Source organism: Onthophagus taurus, chromosome 2 (genome assembly GCF_036711975.1).
Source record: "Onthophagus taurus isolate NC chromosome 2, IU_Otau_3.0, whole genome shotgun sequence".
In the NCBI taxonomy this organism is placed as follows: Eukaryota; Metazoa; Arthropoda; class Insecta; order Coleoptera; family Scarabaeidae; genus Onthophagus; species Onthophagus taurus.
Window position 1 is genome coordinate 15,382,623 of NC_091967.1, and position 21,545 is coordinate 15,404,167.

General features: G+C 33.1%; 3 protein-coding genes across 6 annotated transcripts in view; 2 read left to right on the top strand and 1 right to left on the bottom strand.

Moving 5' to 3' along the window:
• The window catches only part of LOC111426935 (phosphodiesterase dunce), a 256,405-nt gene that overhangs the window by 86,371 nt on the left and 148,489 nt on the right, over positions 1–21,545 (top strand). The window contains exon 1 of one of the 4 annotated variants that reach the window (XM_023061838.2): positions 16,970–17,163. The exons of the other annotated variants lie outside the window; for them this stretch is intronic. The gene's annotated coding sequence lies outside the window, so the exon portion shown is untranslated. Of the gene's footprint in view, positions 1–16,969; positions 17,164–21,545 lie in introns of those variants that run through there. 4 annotated transcript variants of the gene reach the window in all.
• Positions 1,180–2,198, bottom strand: LOC139429025 (tubulin polyglutamylase complex subunit 2-like). Its single transcript, XM_071194353.1, has one exon. It carries the CDS (start codon positions 2,133–2,135, stop codon positions 1,236–1,238), a length of 900 nt encoding a protein of 299 aa, XP_071050454.1. The 5' UTR covers positions 2,136–2,198; the 3' UTR covers positions 1,180–1,235.
• Positions 17,457–19,702, top strand: LOC111416250 (uncharacterized). The gene is made up of 2 exons (XM_071194354.1): positions 17,457–17,959; positions 18,930–19,702. The coding sequence occupies exons 1-2, from the start codon at positions 17,812–17,814 to the stop codon at positions 19,643–19,645; spliced, it is 864 nt and encodes a 287-aa protein (XP_071050455.1). The 5' UTR covers positions 17,457–17,811; the 3' UTR covers positions 19,646–19,702.

Consider the following 21,545-nt stretch of genomic DNA (forward strand, 5'->3'; position numbering starts at 1 on the left):
TGTTCATTCAAATAAGTAAGATGAAAAGGCGGAACATAACACTTCTAGAAAATTTAATATCGCAACGACAACTAAAAGCAACAGTTGGAATGCACAGAGCTCGACGTGAAAACGCGGACACTATAGCTGATAACTGTTCCCTTTGATGTCGTTTTTGCTCATCTTTTTCACCGCTCCCGTGGTGAAAAGGGCACTCAGTAACACGCAACCGGGATCAGAGTAACCTCTCTATGCCTTCGACTATAAAATTGCCCCATTATACCACGTCGGTGCATAGGAAGGGCGTTTTATACCCCGGAGACATATCGCGTTGCACGTAAGTGTTACTATGTACTCATAGCCACTGACCCGTGCAGTAAAAAGGGACACGGAAATGACATTTAACTACTACGATTTCACGATTTTGAAACCGAATCTGCAATAAAAAGATATTTTTTAGATCTATGTAAGCCTGCATTAATTAGTTTATGATTTATAGAAATAATTCCATCGTTTATTTTGTATATATTTTTATTATGATGGTTTTATTACATCTTTCCGCAAGATGAGTTTATTCCCTAGTGAGTCATAAAAATAATGAATCGTTCGATACTCTACTCAAATTGTTAAAGAAAATCAGATAATACATTTTTTTTTGGAAATATTTAATAAGGTTTTAATGTTTTTAATTTTCCATTTTAAAAGATATTTTAAAAGCGTTACTTTAGTTGCCAACGAACTGTCGGTAAAAAACGAAATTTACTTTTCAACGAACGTAAAAACTGTTGATTAGCTGTAAGCACTAAAAATTTCCAATATATCACCCAGTATATCTATTTTTAGCAGGTTCTAGTAACAGAAAACGCTGAAAACATCGCTAACGATTTTCTCTGGTCGTACAAATTTCTATATAAAATGCTTTACACTGAACCTGCTATGCACACTGACTGATTTTAATTAAGGCTACACGAAAATACGTCGGTTTGCATAAACCACGGTGCATAGCAGCTTCCTTGTTGTATTACGCAATGCTTTACAAGTTCAAACGGTTGAAAACATACCTTTAGGCTTCATTTACAAATTATCAATAAAATTGACAATTTAAGTTTTATATAAGTTATTTCTTGTTGATATCAATTAGATATATCGAAACTAATTATAAAAATGGCAAGTATAGAAGAATACGATTTGTGGTTCTTTTTTGATCCTCTCTTTTATTATGCTATAATATCCATGAACTTACATATTTGAATGATTCAAAATTTTTTTGTTTTATTCTTTTGTTTATGGGCTTTTGAAAATCGCGATTTCAGTTTTTGCCTTGCGGGTGATTTCAATACTAACACTTCCACGGAATCGTTAATTTTCTCATTGACGCGACGTTTTGGGTGATAACTTCCGTTAAAAACCGTAAGATCCAAAACATTTGTAGGAGCGTTAATGTATTTTGTTGTCGAACGTGTTATTCTTTCGGTTGCAATCAACTCAACTTTTCCTTTTTGCTTTCCTGATTGAAGAACGGCAGGACATAATAATCGCATTAGTATTTTGACCCATTCAGGTAAACCAATTGTGGTGTAAGCTAATTGCCAATGGGGTATTCCCAAATGAACTATGCACATTCGAAAGTATTCTGTGAAATTTTTAGCTAAATAAAAAAATTGGTTGGATTTGCTAAAGAGCCATATCGATGGTGAAGCTTCAGGGTATACGTAAACCAAGCATATCTTGTAATCATCCTCAACGTTACACATCTCGAACACTTTACTAGTCATGCCCAACCTTAATTCATGAGTATTGTCCGTGATTTCGATTTCGGGATTTATCCAAAGTTGAAAATTTTTTAATTCGTTGAGTTTGTGTAATGGATATATCGTAATTTTTCCCATTACTAAAAGTTTTTGATGGCCGTACGAACATATCCATTGATATAGGAAACCGTTGCTTGACAAATAAAAATTTTTCAAATCCAAGGGTAGTATTAATTGATTTGTGCTTTCCCATATAGCTATTTCTTCAACAGTAGCCGGCTCAAAACGCACCAAATGTTTTTTCTTAATACCACTATGTTTGTGATTATCCAAGATTTTAGGAAGACCCAAAAGTAAATTATAATAGAAAAAATCTGGCGTAATCGTTTCTATTATGAAATTCATAGTTTCTTTATGGAAACTCGGAAAAGATTATTAAACGTCACTGTAAGAAATTTTGACACAACATGTGTCAATTTATAATAGTGATTATAATCAATTCGTCTATCAATTAATAAAAAGTTCATTGAAATGAGTCAAAAAAGTTCATTGGAACTTGTAACTTTACTAAATACTAAACATGTAATTATAGACCATCATCATGAAAGCCCCTCGAATGACAAGGGCTCTTTAGAAGAATCGATGCTGTTCATCGTCCAACCACTCCATTAGAGTTGCTCCTTCGAAAACTCGCTTCGAAACTTACGTTAGAAACTCACGCTTAAATGAGTTTTGCTTCATCTTAACTACCTCGGAGTAAATGCATGAACGTACACAAGACGGCGGGCCAAAAAATCATCTAAATTATTGAAGCTGTTTATAAAATATAAGGATCATTGCCAGGAAATATATTATTGCGAACAGTCGTATTTATAATTTGTTGGTGTTAAAAATACAGATTTCTGCGGTGTAAAAACTTTATTTTTATATTAATAGTTATATTTACTTCATTATTTTTACCAGGTTTACGTTGAAATATACAAATATGTAGGTAAACATAATGTGAAATGTATTTTCAATTAGGTAAGGTAAGCGTTAACCTTTCAAGGTAAAAACCGCCGTTCTTGTCGCGAAAATTTCCATATATTTTCATTACATTCTAAGCTGTAACTTTTGTTACCTGAAGTAGGTAATAAAACGCTGCGTAATTGAATATGATTTTAGAAGTACATCGACTCAAACGAAATTTAGTTCGAATAAGTAAATAATAAAATAATTAACAAGAAAGTTTTAACTTTTAATAGCTCCTAAAGTCAATATTAAAAATCGTTAATTACTTGACATTAAGAACTACTTGGAAATTACAAACTGGATAATATTGAATCGATTTTAACCGAACGTTTAAGCAAATAAATGTTTTATTTTAAAACAACGTTTTGTTATTTATAATTAAGAAATACTCAATGTAAAAAATTTAACGATATACCGAAAAAATCCGATTAAATCACCCACACAAAAAATAAAAATAAAAAACGTAAATAATGAATATTGCAGTACAAACAAAAACAAGAATGTTTAAAATTTACGTTTTAATCAAATAATTGGTAAATACCGAATATATGCAAATAATGGTGTTTGTTGTGTGATTTTATTCTATACGTAGTCATTGAAAAATAAACTGTACTCAAATATAAAATAATTTTTGATGGGCAAGAAATTCACATAATACTGTAGTTTCATCTTTCAAATGATGAGAATCTATCTTTCTTTAACACACCGTCTTAATGATGTTGAAAACTGAAGTTTATAACATAGGTCTAGTTATTCACAAGTGAAAGGTGAGCGGTGATTGTCGAAATGTTCCTCGAGTCAATAAACCTAGTAAACTGGGAGATAGAAACCCGCGAGTGCTGTACAGAGTAAGTTGAAAGCATCGCATCCAGCTAATGACCACATAATCAGAAGTTTCAACAGGCATTCTTACGGACTGTTGCTTCGATAAATCCCATCCGTAAGGATCCGCATCTGTTAATGTTTTGTAAAACACGTCGACACTGGACCATAGATCAGTGGAAACAGGTATTCTGGAACGGTGAATCAAGTTGTCTAAATTGACGCCTACTGCACAATTTTAAGTAACAATGTGCTTCTTACATTATGGTAGTTTTATGAAGTGGACCCATGTTACTTTCACGACGACAACGTTAGTTGTCACGTTGCGAAGTCTACTATCGATTAGTACTGTGACAATGGGGTTATCCGAATGGACACTTTAGAACCCAATCTTAAACCCCATCGAGAACATCTTGGACGACTCTGATCACTATACAACATAGGTGAAAGAACGTGTCTTCTTCAAGTCGAAGGAAATACCAGCAGCTATCATACAAGGGCTTGTGAAAAGCATGTCAAGGAGGGTTGAGGTTGTAATTGGCGGATATGGAGGCTCTTGTTAAAAATTGTATGTTCAAAATTTATATTTATTTTGGGTAGTTTGTATTGCAGCATTGGAATTTTCATTACTTTCACTTTCGATCACTACGTGCGTTAGTTGTAAAACTGTTGTAAATTTTAGGTTTTCAAGCGCAATATCCATATTTGTGGGTTTTAACGCTATATTTTTCCGTGGAAAAACATTTCTCTTTTAACCGATATAATTAAAATTATTTTATAATTTCCCTTTCGTATGTAATAGTAAAGCGAAGTTACGATTTTCTTTTTCAATATGACCTTAAAGCATATAAGCACAGCCAAATGCTATATGTGAGTTGGCAGTTTTAACATATGTAAGTTTCTTGCTTCCCTTGTTGCTTGTATTATTCTGTTAGCATTCATCTCTATTCCATTCAAGTCTCATTCATCGTAATACTAGAAGTTATATTCAAAAATAGTCATCGATATGAGACATTCCACGCCATAGGAAGCTCGAGTAGACTTTCTTTTATTACATCTTTTTTATTCGTGTAATACATATATGAGGTATTAATTTAGAGCTGCCACAATTAATCAAAAGCCACCGTAATTAAAATTATCCCCTAAATATGTACCCTTCCAACAAACTTTATGGAGCTATCACTAACTCGACCACAGACTAATTTAATAGTTATGTTTTAATAAAAGCCGGTAAAGCAATATAAAATTTGGGGTTGTACCCAAACAATTAACACTTTGAAAATGGTAGGACTCCAGTTATAGACTTACACCACTTGGTAGTTAACCCGGCCATTACAGGAATAATTCAGGTTTTTTACGTACAATAAAACGATACCTGGTGGTGTTATTTACAGTTATCACCATGGAAAATTCCGAATTGCTTTAGTTACTCAAAGTACCTAACGATTTCAAATAAACCGTAACTAAAGTTGACTTAACACCAAAAATCGAAGGGATTTGCAAAAGTAAGGCAATTCATTTCATATTCCAAAAAAACCTTCCTCTGTCTTTATTCCGAAAATTATAGGTATATAAAGTCCGTATATAGTTATTAAACATTGCAAAAATCACCTTATGCAAAGTCTGTCCCAGTACACGTTAATCCAGAACTGATAGTCATTCGTCGCCACAGAGTTGTTAGACAGGAAAAACCACGGGAAAACGCAGTAAAACATCCGGTTTTTGTGTCGCCCGCTATTTTTATCTACCACCATTACAGTGCTTATTGTTTTTGTAATTGTTGTTGGTAATTCTAGTTTTTATTAATTCTCTTTTCATTATTATTTTCTGTACCATCATCCTTTTTACTGCATTGTCGGATATGGTATTACATACGGTGAATGTGGATGTAATGGTCCAGAAACGCGTCATCGATATTTACGGATATTTTTACCAAGAAGATAACCAAACGTTCGCGTAGTTATTACTGCTATTCAAACACTCCGCGATAGGTACTGGAAGTATACGCCTCAATTTTCAAGTCGTGGCCTTGAAAGGTCACAACACCTATTGAACGACTAAGAAATGTGTGGAATGCTATTCAAAAAAAAAACCCTAACCTTTCTAAGAAACTATTGCTCGTTTGATGTAAGAGGGTGTTATATACGTTACGTGAATAGTTGTTGTATTTCTAGCGAGTGCAAACATTAAATTATCGTGATTTTCAGCGGATGCAATTTTGTCGGTGGTTTCCCGACCAGGTCGCGGTGTAACCTAATTTACGAGTAAAGTGCTGCTCATGTTATAAAACAAATAATTCTCCAACCATTTTTTTAAATGTATGGTGTGGTGTTTTAGAAGGTTATTGTGATCGATAGTGCTGCCACCACGTTTAATGATGCTTTCACTGCATTATTCGAAAATATACTTATGTAATTATAGGAGAATACAATCGCTCAAAAATGCATTACTTGCATGACGGTGCTCCTATACTACACACTTTTGACGTGCAGTATTGGCTATTTACGTAGAACTTTTTCGAACGTTGAATTGGGTGTAACAGCGTAGTAACTTGACCAGAAGCCCGGATTTCAATACATTGTATTTTTTCGTATGGGGTTGTATAAAGGAAGCCGTAACCGAAATTACCACTGTAAACGATTCATAACAACGCGTGTTTATTGCAGCCAATTCAATGCGTCGTATACCAGGAGTTTTTGCTTATTTCGAACGCCGCATAAGGGCCTCTTTATTAGCTGAAGGACTCCACTTTCAACAAAATTTATAAATTCCGATTCTAAAGCATTTATAATGAATCTCTTTCTTTATTAGATTTTGAGAAATCTAATAATATAAACTGCAATTTTCACTAATTCTACCTAGATTGTCTGTTTTGCATTAGCTATTATGTGGTTACTATTCTTATTAAGTGGTTACGAACGTTATTTCCTATTTGTTACAAAAATACACTTTCATGTATGTATCAATGATTTTCCTACTTCCTGGTGTTTGTACTTTTCATACCTATCCAAATTGCAACGCAAACTCACAGACAGTCATAATAATATTCTTGTTTAAAATGTAACATCTTTTGCAAACTACTAATCGTATAGTTTCAAATATTGAGAAGTGCATGGCTTTCCAATGCTCCACAGCAGATAACTTCAAAGTAGATAAAGTGCTGTAAAGTAGAGGGAAAGAAATCCAAAATCATGCAATTCGCCGGAATATACTGATTAACGGGTAACCCCGAAGTAGAGTGTGGTGCTATGCAGCACTGATCACATACATACCAAATTAGTACCTGAGATAACTGGAATATCCAGAGTAGAGGAGAACACGCAAGTAGTAAATTGTTGACCTTTACAGTAACACAGTATTTATTCGTAGTAATATACTTCAAATTACAATAGAATGCTACAGTAGAGAAGAATTTCGTAATATCGAGCTACTCCTGCAGATTATTCCAAATATTAACAAAATTCTGGTACACTTAAACAGCTGTTTAAAGTATTTTCTATTCTGCACAATTTCCAGAATTTGTTGCAATCTGATTAACATGAGCAGTTGATATGTCTGGCTGATTACTTTACATTAAGCAAATTGAGTACCTTTTACTGTGTCTTGTACTTCGTATCCATCAATTTTTCTCTTTACATCCGTTTTGAGGAAACTGAAAACGTAAAGAACAGACACCGAAGATGTTGGCCAAATACTGTTATTAATGACAACAAAACTTTAGATACAATGCAGAGCTTTATTGAAAATCGTCTTGCATCCTCACGTAGAATTGCACAAGTACATTTAAAACAATTAAAATTTATCCAAAAAATTGTTATTAATATTCAAAAATATGTCGATGACGTTATAACTCGTAGATAAATAACAAAGACTGTGAAAATGGAATCCGTTGTGTTATGTAACTCTGTATGTGGAAAGTTAAATTGGAAATGATTTGGGGTGATATACACTTATCACTACTAAATGTAACAACAACACAGAACGTGAAATAATTTGAACGAAGTGAGTTTGGCGCAATTTTCCAAAAATTCTCCATAAGTTTGGCATAATTATAAACATCCAATATAATACATCCCTTACTATTAGATCATTGACCATGCTTAAAGCTTAAACATTATTATTTATGTTGAATGTTGCAGGATGATAATAATAGTAAATTTACTATAAAATTTACCGCCAATTTAATTCTATTCTACACTGAATTTTTTTACATATCTAGTCATAAGCTATAAGTTTTTAACGAAATTTATCGCTAATTTGCTTGGCTATTACACAGCGGTTTTCTCGCAAATTACGTTACGACCGTAATCTCAGCATCCCCATTCTTCTTTGTAATTTAAGTATACGTGTTCACCCATTTATTCAGTTCCTCCGCATATTTACCGAAAATTAGATGGAAAATTCATAGTGACAGATTTATATATAACCCTGCTGACATCTAATTTTTTCCAACGGAAGATAAATTGTACATCCTCAGCTATGTAATAAATTATGTGAACATGACAAGTTAAGACAAGGTACAACAATTTCAATTCCTATTCAATGAAAATGTCAGACTGCTCGTACAACTATTATTAGCTCATCTAATCAACAGGTATAAACATCTTAGAATGTTTATAAAATACGTTATTAGTTTCAATTAATCGATTAAATGAAGTAAACTTTCTTAATCGAGACAGGACCGTAAACAGCATTTGTAGATTCAAAGTGATAATCTGCAGCTTTAAGTGCAACTCTAAAAATAAACCGCGCTATTTTTGAAAATATTCCATTGCCCATTTAATCCGTTTAATGGACCGCACCGATATGCACATCGGATTGCGGCCTCGAAAAGGAATTTCAAATTGCGTTTCAATATGCATGGATAGTAAGACGGTATGTCACCAGAAGTATCGTCGATATTTTAGAATTTCAAATTGCCCAGTAGCTTTCACGAAAAGAGGAGTACTCTCCTCCACGTGGACTCTGGGTTATCCGAGGTCACTAGAAATCGATAGCCTTGACATTGGTCGAGCGCCATCTGTGGCTGAGTTCTCAAACCGGTGCGAAATATAGCAGAGATTCAAACCAGAACAAACGACAGTTTAGATTCTCTGTAGGAAACTGCGTTTGCAAATATGACTTTATTTGGTCTAACACCACGTAATTAGAGGTCACCACAAAACAAAGCTGTTACAGCAATTACAGTATACTTTTACGTTTCTGAAGTATTTTCAGATTACTAAATTTAGCCGAATAGAAATGACAAACTTAATTTTATAGTCTTTTAATAAGAACGCTTATTTATGTTATTTTTTAATTTGTCGCTATTTATATTTAGGTATATTGTTATTATAGGTGGTCATAAAATAGCTGTTAGAAAATTACTATTTTGCTGTCTTAATTGTGGGTAATAATGTATACCTAAAATGTAACCTATATTTAGAGTATAATCCAAGGTTCGCACGTCATCTTTTCTACGAAATAACAGCGTGATTGGTGTAAACATGCCTTGAAGCATTAAGTTCAAATCTGTAATTACCACATATTAACTTTTAACGGATTAAGGTGAATTAAATATTTTGTATCAATTTTATCAAAGGTGTATTTAGATACTGTTCAATATAAATTCATCATTTGAAATATCTAAATAGGTACATTCTGGATGTGTAAGAAAAATTAAACTTGTTTGAACGTGATCCGTTTCAGATGCCAAATGAGTTAAGAAATATTCAAGTCCTCGTGCTTTTTTCGGAATTCAGCACCCACATCATGACCGGGTATATTTAGTCCTGATAAATTATTAGCAGATGTTCGAGGCGAACGTAAATGTTCTCCTCGCGAAAATAAGCAATGTAATTGGATTGTAATTAGAAATTTATTTTTGAATCAAATAGTTTTCTCTCGTCTCATCTTGTATAGGCTACGTAATATGTTCCGTTGGTAGTAAATTATCCAACTTGGACACCGTGATATGACACGGATGTGTCGTTGCATATAAATCTCTCTTGATGATCTACATGTATATATGTCGTTTATAATAAATAGTCACATCACTTATATCATATTTTCTTCTTAATATATTCACTTATCTTATATACTTTACAGAAAAAAATTATTTATAATATTTACGATATTATATAAAAATATCTTACGATTTATAAGGCAGTCGATAATGATCTTCAGTCCACGTATGTAGTCAATTCCTCAAATGGTTTTGTGTAATAAGGTTTAGTTATTTTTCTGAAATGCTCATAAATTATAAGGAACGAGAAGTTATTTGAAACGTAGTACCTGAATTGGTTTCAACTTGTTGAATTTCATAAATATTTTCTGACGTATACTTTTTATGGTAATATTATAACGGTTAGTATTGCTGCTCAATATGGCCGGAGATTTCATGGCCGTAGTAGCTCCCGGCTTTATCGACCCAACGTTTAGGTCGGTGGTGTTCCTCTGACGCTAGCAGTGACGTACCAAAGTGACCCACCTATGGGAATACTGTGAAAAGTCGACGGGAAAACTTGCAATCTCATGAATAGATAATTTAAATTTTTATGACTACAACTCGGTGCAATAAACCAGGAAGGTCGGAGCTAACAACAAATTAGCTATTATAAAAATAGTTTTAAAACATTCTTTTTGTAAAATAAAATTTAGAAAATTTCAAATTATAACGCCTAGTGGTTATTTATCATTATCTTTTATTTTTGTTCAATTTTATACCAAAGTTTTTTATTAGTGTATTCCTACACTGTAAATTAATCCGAGTTATAATCCTGCGGGTTGGAAGATATCACTAAAAAAAAACGTCACACAAAATTTTCTACGCTGAATATTCATGCACAGCGAGCAGGAAATGAAAATTCTGTAGGAGTGACTGTTTAAAAAATGCATTGCTTTTGAACTGGCAATAAATTACAAACCGCCACCTCGAAACATTCCCCGGTAATAGAAAAATCAGGCGCGCCCTCACAAAATGGGATGGTTTCGCGTGTTCGGGTGCAGTCATCCAATTGCCGTCTGCCAGTTCCACTGGCATTGGCTCTGGGTCAAGGGTAAAATGTCTTGTTGATTGCAAATCGACACACCTTTAACCGTACAGGAATCCTGTTACCACAGTTCTCCAATGACCAGTGGAATAACGGGGAAAATCAATTAGGGGTGTTATTTACGAGAACAATACCTTCATCTGACACCGCATTGATTTACACTGTGTTCAGAGACATTGTGTTCTATAACACGAAAAATCTCATTGTTTCAATTGCTATTCGTTGACTTTTAAAGAGGAACCAAGTAAATATAACAACCACTTGTATACAAGTTAAGTTATTTAGTTTTAATTTTAAGTTGTTTACTCTGATCTAAAAGAAAATTTTTTTGGAAACTATAAAAAAACCAAGTATGCTGAAAATCCGTTTATGAGGAATATTTGTAGGTGATGTCACAATGCTATGACTCAACATCCTCGAATCATAGGAAATGCTAAGATTGCTCACGATAGATAGGCAAACCAGTTTATTGAATCGATGAAACATAAATTTTCTAGAGATATCACACCTACAGACGAACTAAAGGATTTTCATAGAATCGTCATATTTTGGTTTGCTCCAATTCAGGACCTGTCAAAATTTTTTTGGAAAACTGTCAGAACTGCTATAGTGTTGGAGGAAATAATAAATTGATTAAATGCTGCCAGGTTTCTGAGGTAAGTGTGCACTTCGGCAGTACATATCGTCCAAATTGAACAAATACGATATTAAATATTTTACCTTGTTGATGCTAAAACTTGACTTGATGATTTATACACTAAACATGGAAATTAATGCTGGAAAACAACCTGGAGGTGCTTTCTGTGTCAGCAATAAGTTATGTTAGGTGCTAAAAAGACTCAATAAATCGTTCTTTGGAATACGATCGTAATATTACTGCCCATAACTGGTTTACAGATATAGAGTTAATCAATAAATTGAAAATGAAAAATTGACACTGCGAGAAAATTAAAAGGCAGAGAGAAAGATGGAACCTTTACATTTAAGAATGAAACCCAACATTATTCAAATGACTGCCACGGTTAGCCTAAACTTTCTTTTATACCTGATTCAAATTCTAAATGCCTACCCTTTAATATAACTATTCTTGTTCTTTCTCATAATTACTCTTCTTTTTACAAATATGAAATCATCATCTAATCTGTTATATGCTCTGACTCAAGACTACGTAAAAAGCAATAGAAATGATGTCATGTAGCATGTTATATACGATTTGAATATTTGTGTTTCAACATATTCCATAATTTTGTTAACATAGTTGAACAGAATAAATATTTGCATTCCCAGAAGTCATCTATAACCTTGTAGCCTTTTGTTTTTCGGGTAAAAAATCGTCGTGGACGATATAAAATATCCAGCGCGAGAACTTAGGTAATCTTACAATTTGGGAAGTGTTTATAGTGAAAAGGTTTCTTCAAAATTTTAACTTTCACAGACTACTGCATTTATGTTTTTTTCACCTCACCTATGCGACATGATCGCATAAAATTTGTTACTTTCAAGTAATTACTTTCGACGTGCCATGCTACTCATGTAATGCCTCCGGGCTATGGCACTTTGTATGTTACAATATATTACAAGCAATTTTTGCACCCTCGCGATCACAGAAGAATTTAATATCCTCGGGGTTTCATTCAATTACCCTTGCACCCAGCTGCGATTTTTTAATAATAAATAATATATTATGTAAAATATTTTTTAGTGGTTTCACGGAAAATTTCTGTATTACAAAATTGGACCTTCACAAAACGCAAAATGCGTTTTGTTATGGGGAGATACCCTCGGTCTAAATAAGTCTTTGTAAACTTCGCACTGAAAACTTGTTTTAACTGCATACTAGTCATGAAGTTACTATTTTTGTGGTTGCATAAAAAATATTGTATATACATCGATTGCGATTTATCTTTAACGGTCTTGAGATTGTATTGCTTCGTCCGCAAATATCTTCACAGCAATTTTTCTTTCGACACGTTAAAGATAAACTTCTTAGCTTTGATATACAAATATCTATAAGATCAAGTTTGTTTTAAATAATCCTTTGAATTACGCATTGAAAAGCGGAAAAGCAAACCGTCTATTGATTTCAACATTTTACAAAAAGTATTAATTCGGCAGCTTTCGTTATTATACAAATATTTACTTCAATTAATCGACCATTTTTATAAACATCTTTTTTTAGATTTAATACAAATAAAAATAAAGTGTAGAAAAAATAAATTTCCTTTTTTACAGCAATTAAAGAGTCATTAGAGATATTAACAAACATTTTCCACTATAAAAAGAAAAGCTCTTCACTTTCGCGATTAATTACCATGGCGGAATTTCCTGGTGAGATTCATATTAGGAAAGTTTTGCAGTCATTCATAAAAACAGGAGTTTCCACTTTGCTAATTTAAAAGTCTACGCGTTTTTCTAACTGTATTCGAATACCAAAATGGGAATTATGAGAGAATGCATTGTATTACATTAAATTCTGGTATTCTATTATTTAGTTGTTTATAGTTTTGGTTTATACCTCTGGTTTCATCGAATGAATGATTCTACAAACGTATTTACCATTTGTTTACGTTGCGGTTTAGGTGACCTGCATTTTCAGAAAATGTGGAAATAAATACGGTTTACATTTCCCGTATTTCGTTCAAAGTAAAGCTATCGGAGTCGGATTTGAAATATATCCTTTCATAGCATGTAGTAAATACACGCTTGGGATTTTGTTCATCTTGATACATTTTATCATTTTATTATATAAAATAGAACAAAATAAATAAAAAATTGACCGCAATAATTTAGAAATAGTAATACTGTCCACACTTAAGTGCAAACTACATTTTTCACATATTCTGTGTAGGTAGTCACTCGGATTTTTATGCATCTACTCCGTTCATAACAAAATTACTTGGCGTGAAATATTCACCTTACGACCGAAGACATTGCAACCATCCATAACAACAAATTCTCGGATATCGGATTTCCTTGAAACACATAGATGTGTATATGTAAATTTATCCTCGGCAACGTCATCTATTTGTCACCAACGGTAAAACGATCGTAGAAACATCGCAAACATTGGCACCGTTCGACACCCATATATGTTATGCTTAATTTAAAATTCAAAATGCGGATTATGAAGATTAGACCGGCATCGCGAATAGTTATTTTGGGGACTTATTACTATTAGTTACTTGATGATTACGTCAGGTGTGAATTGAAATGAACCAGTTAATGAATTTTTTTATTAGTTTGTTGAACTATAAAGCAGTGTCTCATTAAGAAATTCTCATCAACAAAAAATTTTCATCTGGCTGAAAAAAATAAGTATTGCTTAATATTTAACAACAACTTGTTATAAATCCTTACGATCTAAACGGAATTTCCGGAAATTTCATAAAAGAGAATGAAATTTCCTGGTAAGTTCTTTACGATGAGGTATGAAAGTCTTTATTATCTCCGGATTCTTTTATTATCTTTTGCGAAGAACTCCGCAGCACCAGATGGTTATCTTGTATTTTTTTTACGTTTTAATAAATTACCGTCTTTCCGATTTCATAATCTTTTATGAGCTGGACAACGCTCCATAATATCTCATTTAATTCGCTACAATCATTTATTTGTCGTGATTATAATTTGATTTTTTTTTATATCTTATTAATAGTATAAATCCGATTAAAAACGGATCAGATTTAGATATGTTACCGAAGTCGGCACATTGATTTGATTAACGTGAAATAAATGGTGCTTATAAACTTATCTAAACATTCATGATCTTATGTTTGGATCGATTTAATAATAAGCAACACGCTACCGTAGACACTTTATTTATTTACAACGTTTCATTGTGCGTCATTATGATTTGTGGAATACTTTAGTAATAATCAATAAATTATTATTAACTTAATAAATTGAACACATTAACACATTGAATAATACGATCTAAGTCTAATCCTTTGCCAAAACATTTTTAAATCGTCCAATTCAGATTATAAGATGATCATCGGCAAGTGCCCGGTCTAAAAATAAAAAGTAAACACTGTGAATTTATAATAGACGTTCCGTCTGCAGTTATCTATGTTTAAATATAATTCTCCTTCGACATGAAGGTGTAGTGTAGTTAATTAGTTTGGCACAAACTGTTGAACATCAAAGTGTTTAAAGTTTGCGTGTATAGTGTAGGAGTAGTGAAAAGTGTTACCGGTAAACTAGTAATTGATGTAGATTTATAATTAAACATAACATTCTTTTTTATTCTTGAATAATGTTAAAATTGTATATTGAAATATGTCAATAATTTAGCGTATTTACTACATTCATTTATAACGGTTATTAATTTAACCTTATAAATACTAATAATGTGAAAATCGAATAGTATCAGTGTTAAACTGTTAAATAATTAATTATCCTAAATTAATATCACAGGTTTGTATTTAAAGAAGTATGAGCCTTTAATTACACATATACATTAGGAAAATATCGACTAATTTTAATGGAATTGTCAAAAATGGGATCATGAAAATTCTTATCTCATTTAATATCCATTCTGCAAAATCACTTTCAATTTTTAGGTACAAACTAGTGACTTGCGATGTCTCATGTCTTTATGCTGAGATTTCAGAAAAATACAAACTCATTGTTAGTAGAAGGATGTGTCTTCGTATCTCTGAAAAACTCTTCAAAGCCTCACGCTTTTTCCTAGTAGTGCAGTAGTTTTTAACCCGCGTGAACACTAACCTCGTCGTATGTTTTAGGTTCAGCATCTCTGAACACAGTGAACACCATCAAGTGATTGAGCGTTTCAGCCTCCACATGCCAGGGGCACATGTTGTTGTACGATATTAATACTAAACTGGTAATGTTTTCTGTATGATTTTTCAATTCGCAGTCTAGAGCTGAACCCTGACTATAATCCACAATGTTGTTTAAGCTCTAAAATAAAGTGGATCTAAATATCTTTTCTTCTCGTGTGGAAGCCAAATTCTTGTGATTCGACATGAAAACTATGTCAGTAAGTTTCCAGTTTTAGTTCGTTTCAGAGATACCCATGGTACTCTTAATAACTAAATGACCTCAAGCAATAACAATGCTTGATTCAGTGATCATTGATTCAGTCACGACATTCTCTTGATGTTGGATTAGGGTGATCATCGTGTCCTTCTTCTTGATGGGAGAATAATAATATAGCCGCTTAAGTCACTAACTCCACAATTCGAAGATTTATTAACCCAGTTCTTAAAGTAGTTCAATAACATTGGTCATCATTTTCATGTGATCAGGTTTGTATTTCTTCATTTTTCAAAAACAACATTGAAGTTAAACAAGGCTTTAGCTGTTCCAAATCATAAGGCAACAATTAGATAATAACTCTGAAGACATTTTTAGTTTTTAACTTATTTATTATCAATTATTCTAGCAAAGTAACAGAACATCTAAGAATAATTTTGTATAATTTCGTTTTAAACTTAAACTACTTAAATATATTATAACATATTGATATGTTTTTTTGAATCATCATTAAATTTTGTATGCTAAATGGCCCATATATATCTTCCGAATTGTTTAACATAGTTATAAAACAATTTAGGATTAGCGGCAGCTGTTGCCAAAGAAGAACGATCTTACTGTCTCCTCTGCCCAAACAATACAGCGTTTGTAATTTTATTTACACACATCTACGATAAAGTATCTCGTGAAGTATCTATTACAGCTCCGATTACCTTTAGATATAATTTCACTTTCGCGGCTTAGTGTTATTTATGATGAAGTGATAGTCAAAAAATATTTTTAATGCAGTTTCATTAATATTACAGTAAGACAAAAGGAAATGCCTGGAATAAATTGTAAGAAAAGTAATAATAAAAGTTCACATTGGTTGTATGGTGGAATTTTCAACCCCAATTTTGTTGTTATATCCAACAGCAGTGTTTTTGAACACTTGTTGACCTGGACAGTTAAATACGGCTGTGTTTTATATTATTTTATACTTTTTCGCTTCCTATAAAGTATTTTAATTGCGTTTTATCATCACTATCCTCATCGCACATTCAAATGAAGAATGATTGATGTTTTTTGATTTTATATCTGCATTTGACTCAAACGCTAAACTAAACTACTACGTAACTATACCATTATCTATTTTAGTGTAAAGTGAAAAAAATTATTTGTGTAGTTATATAAAGGATAGGAAATTGTGCAAGGAATAAAAAGAGTGTATGGCTTCGTATTATTCTCAATCATTCTTATTTCGGACACGCGTGTTAGGCGCGTGGCGCCGCTACAGTTTGGACCAATGCTTTCTTATCTTCGGAAATTCGCGGAAGCGTTCGCCGACCATCGACGAACAGCGGTTCCAGTGACACAGCAGCATAGTCAGTGCCGCGCCGGTATCACTACCAACAGCAACTCGCACGTGCGGGATCGCGCTGTTTGACGTTCACGAACACGTGCGTGTCAAAGCCGATCAGTGCTGATCGGATCACGATCGAGAAGAATCCCAAGAAAAATATGATTCCCAACCCCCTAGGATAGAAATCCCCATCTTCTAGTTTAACTTCATATCAAATTTGAAAATACAACACGTAAGAATTGAAAATTATTTACTTAAAACTATTTCCCGCTGAGCAATAAAAGCAAAACTAAAAAAAAAGGATAAATAACTTTTGCACTCGGGCATGACGTATCTTATTAGCTTCGAATTCGTTTGTTGTTGTTCCCAAGGAACGTGCGAGTTTTAGTGCATTGTAAACGGTAATTTAAAGGCGGTTTTACTGGCGTTCCGTTGCTAAATAGTTTTCTTTTAGCTACTGTACAACGCCCGAAAAGGCGAAAAGATATCGTCAGAAACCGCGCAACTGTCGTAACATTAAGGCCTTCTGCACACGGAGCTGCTCGTCATAGACGCGTATTAGACACGATTGTAAGAAGGCGTACGCTTCAGTGCATTTCACGTATTTCTAAATGAAAATCTGCAGAGACAACGCAGCGTCGCGATTTCGTCCACCAAAGGCCTTCTGCACACGGAGCTGCTCATCATAGACGCGTATTAGACACGATTGTAGGAAGACGTACGCTTCATTGCATCTCACGTGTTTTTAAATGAAAACCTGCACATGGCGACGCAGCGTCGCGATCTGGTTTGAACATGCAAGCTGCATAGCGGCCGGCGTACAGCAGTGTTGGTCGCTTGGCGTAGAGGTAACGCCGTATAAATAAAATAATAAGTAAAAATGGAAGATAAAAGCGATCAAACGGTGAAATTTGTTCAGTTAATTGAAAATTATCAGTGTTTATATAATCATACATTAGCTGAACACTCTAGAAAAGATGTTACCGAAAAAGCTTGGTCTGCAATAGGTCAAAAAATGAAATGGACAGGTAATTCAAGAATTATTTCATATATTATTATATTATATGGATATTCATTTTAACATTTTATAAACAATAATTCCATTGCCATGGTAAAGCTACATTTGGTGATAAAAAATAATTAGCTAAATAGTTTCGGAGATTCTGAGGTGAGGAAGTTTCATTGATATTTATATTTTCAATATCTGACAAGTTTCTCGGATTTTGCGGATTCTTTTCTATTACAGGAACTGCGTATAATGTGCCATCTTTTTTTCTAATGAAATTGTGTAAAACGCATGTAAAACACATTGTATTATTGATATAATTGTTTCATATTTGCGGACTCGTATAAGTGTTAAAAAAATTTGAAAATTTTGAGTCATCATTCCAAAAGCACATTCTATTGTTTTTCTTCCACGACTATGTCTGTAATTGAAAATTCGCATTTTATTGTTAATATTTCTTTCGGGGTATGGCCTCATAATATTTTGTCTCAAAGGAAATGCGTTATCAGCTGCAAAATAATATGGGAATTTATTGCCACTTTCGTCGTTTGGAAGTTCTGTTAAAGATGGCAAAGTATTATTGTTCTCCAACCAACGACCAAATGTAGAAACCCGAAAGATGCCTCCATCACTATTTCGGCCAGCATATCCGCATTCTATTGTTGTGAATTTGGATATTTTTGAATGCGGATATGTTTACCGTCAATTGCTCCTAAACAGTTTGGCAACTGCCATAGTTCAAAAAATCTACTTGCTATTTGTTTCCATTTTTCTGTATTTGGTAACGACATATATGGCTCCTTCAACACATTCCATATCGCTTTTGTAGTTTGTTCTACAATACTTCCCACTGTACGTTCACCTCTTTGAAAATATAAAGATAGAGCAGTAAATGTACATCTAGTAGCTAAATATCTAAAACAAAAAAATAGTTGTATATATTATATGAAAAGCACGCTATATTTGCTCATAAACACGTGCATTTTTTATAGCGGCAGATTGTAAAGACAAATGGAAAAACATTCGGAATGGTTTTGTACGCAGCCTTAAACCACCTGCGAGTGGATCATCAGCAAAATCTAAAAAACCTTACTATTTACACGACATTATGCAGTTTGTCTTGCCATATGTAAGACCCATTCAGCATTTAGAAAAAACCGGAAACATTTCGTTGGAAGAAAGTGAAATAGTGACAGAGACCGACGAAGACAATCCTGAACCTCAATTAAGTTATACCCTGCTTGAAGAAAATAAAAACGATAACGTCACGAAATCTTCTGAAGAAAGTTCTTTTAACTTTGAAAAAAAGAAAAGAAAGAGAAGACATGTAGAGAAAAAAGATGAAATCGATCACGCTATTTTAGATTATATCAAAGAAAAGAAAAGTAATAAGACTTTAGATGACGATCGAAGGATGTTTCTTTTAAGTTTATTACCCGACATAAAGAACTTATCAGACAAAAATATGCGACAATTTAAAATTAAAACACTTGTATTGCTAGAACAACTGTTAACGCAGCAAGAGCAATCTATAGATCATTTTCAACTGCACGATAACGCACAAAGCAATCACGCTCCCTCGCCGATTAGTATTCCGTCGTCTTCAGCTTCCAGTATTTATGATACCACGGATGGATACACAATTCATAATTTGGAAAGTTTTCCTGCTTGTAGTAGTAATATAAATGACCAAAATAATTTTCTTTAAAAATTAAATATATAACTTGTATTATTGTTTTTATAATAAATAAATTACTTTACTTACCTTAGCGTTATCAAAATTCTCTCTTCTGCACTAACACATTCACGCATGTTAGTATTTTGTTTTTGAATGGTGGGACCTACAATTAACACCAGTTCTTTAAACGTATTTTTAGACATTCTGTAGAAACTTTGAAATTTAGAGTCGTCTACTGATAGCTCTTTGGCAGCAATAAATAGTCTCTTGCCGATATTTTTGCGAATATAAGGATGCACCCAAAATTTTCTCTTATATTTCTGTTTTCTCTTACGAGAAAGAAGATAATTTAACAAAAGTAGATCCTCTTCATCACTTGACATATTGGCAAGTACTGAATAAAATACGTTTTAAGATCGGTTTGTTTGCGGATCTTTAGGCGTATAAGAAGCGTCGCTGCATGACGCTTTTAAGTGTCTTATTAGACGAAATCGCTACGCCGCGTCGTTATTTGCATTTTTTCATTTAAAAATACGTGAGATGCACTGTAGCGTACGCCTTCCTACAATTGCATCTAATACGCGTCTATGACGAGCAGCTCCGTGTGCAGAAGGCCTAACCGTGTTCGTTTCGAACCAATAAAAGATACCTGTAACGTATTTAAATTTATTCTGCGGAAACAAAAAGGTCAACTGAGAATTGTGGAACTGAATTTACTGTGGAACAATTACGTGATTTTTCTAGTCTTTTTTATAATCGAGAAAATACTTCAGGAAAAATAACTTTTTATTCCAACACATTTTACTTACTGGTATTTTAATCATCATACTCACTACAACTTAATAACGATTAAGTATAAATTATCTAATGTCTTATCTTGATGTTGTATTACTACTTGAATTTTGTAGGTAAACGTAATTTATTGCAGCTTGATTTATGAATCACCATTAATTCATAATGAATTCAAAATTTTTAGTACTAATCAAAAGTTAGCTTTGAATTAAAATGTTTTTATATAAATTGGTGTACATTAACTGTTGTCACATTGATATAATCATTATACATGTTATCAGCCGGAAAAGGTTACTTAATGTTAGTGTTGTAACACAGAAATTATTATAAGTATCATTAGTCGAGTAATTATAGACGATAACTTCATTTTGATGTTGTAATGAAAATGTCAAAACTTCTTAAAAAGAGCCCTACAAAAGAGATCTTTTATTATTTGGTAAAAGCAACCGTTTTGGAACGTTGGTACAAAGTAGACAAAGTAACCATGGAATTATTTTGCCAGCTGCAAAATTATTGAAGAAGCCGGGCATTCAATTTCAAAAGATGCGAATCATTAGGACGATAAAGTGAATCACAGAAGAAGTGAATGGAATCCACGACTATCATAGGATCAAGTTTTTCAGTATTTAAAATTTTGTATTCTCTCGGAGTCATAATCATTTTGTACGTAAAAAAGCTTAACGAACACATTTTTTAGTTATAATTTCTTTATACTTACTCTTAATGAGCGGCTATTGTCTACGAACATTCACTTAAACATGGTGCAACGAATAACAAGGGGAAGTACATGTACAATTCGAAACACAATATACGTGGTCTCGTATTTCGAACTAGCTCTCGTAAGTTTACTTATGACCTTTGATTTTAAACACCGTAACTTGAAATGTTCGTAATCAAATTTCATCATATGTCGGAATCCACTGCCAAGTTGGGGTTAGATATTTGTGAGATACGCCAACAACCAAGCACATACGTTAATGCGAAATATGGAGTACTCAAATGAATTGAACGATAGAGTTATTAATAAATAAAAAAAAAATGTTGGTCATAAAATGACTGCCATTTCCTCGCTTTAAGTTACATGTACCTGAGAGTTAGAATAGTCCTTTATATTATGCTGTTATAAGTTATAAAGATA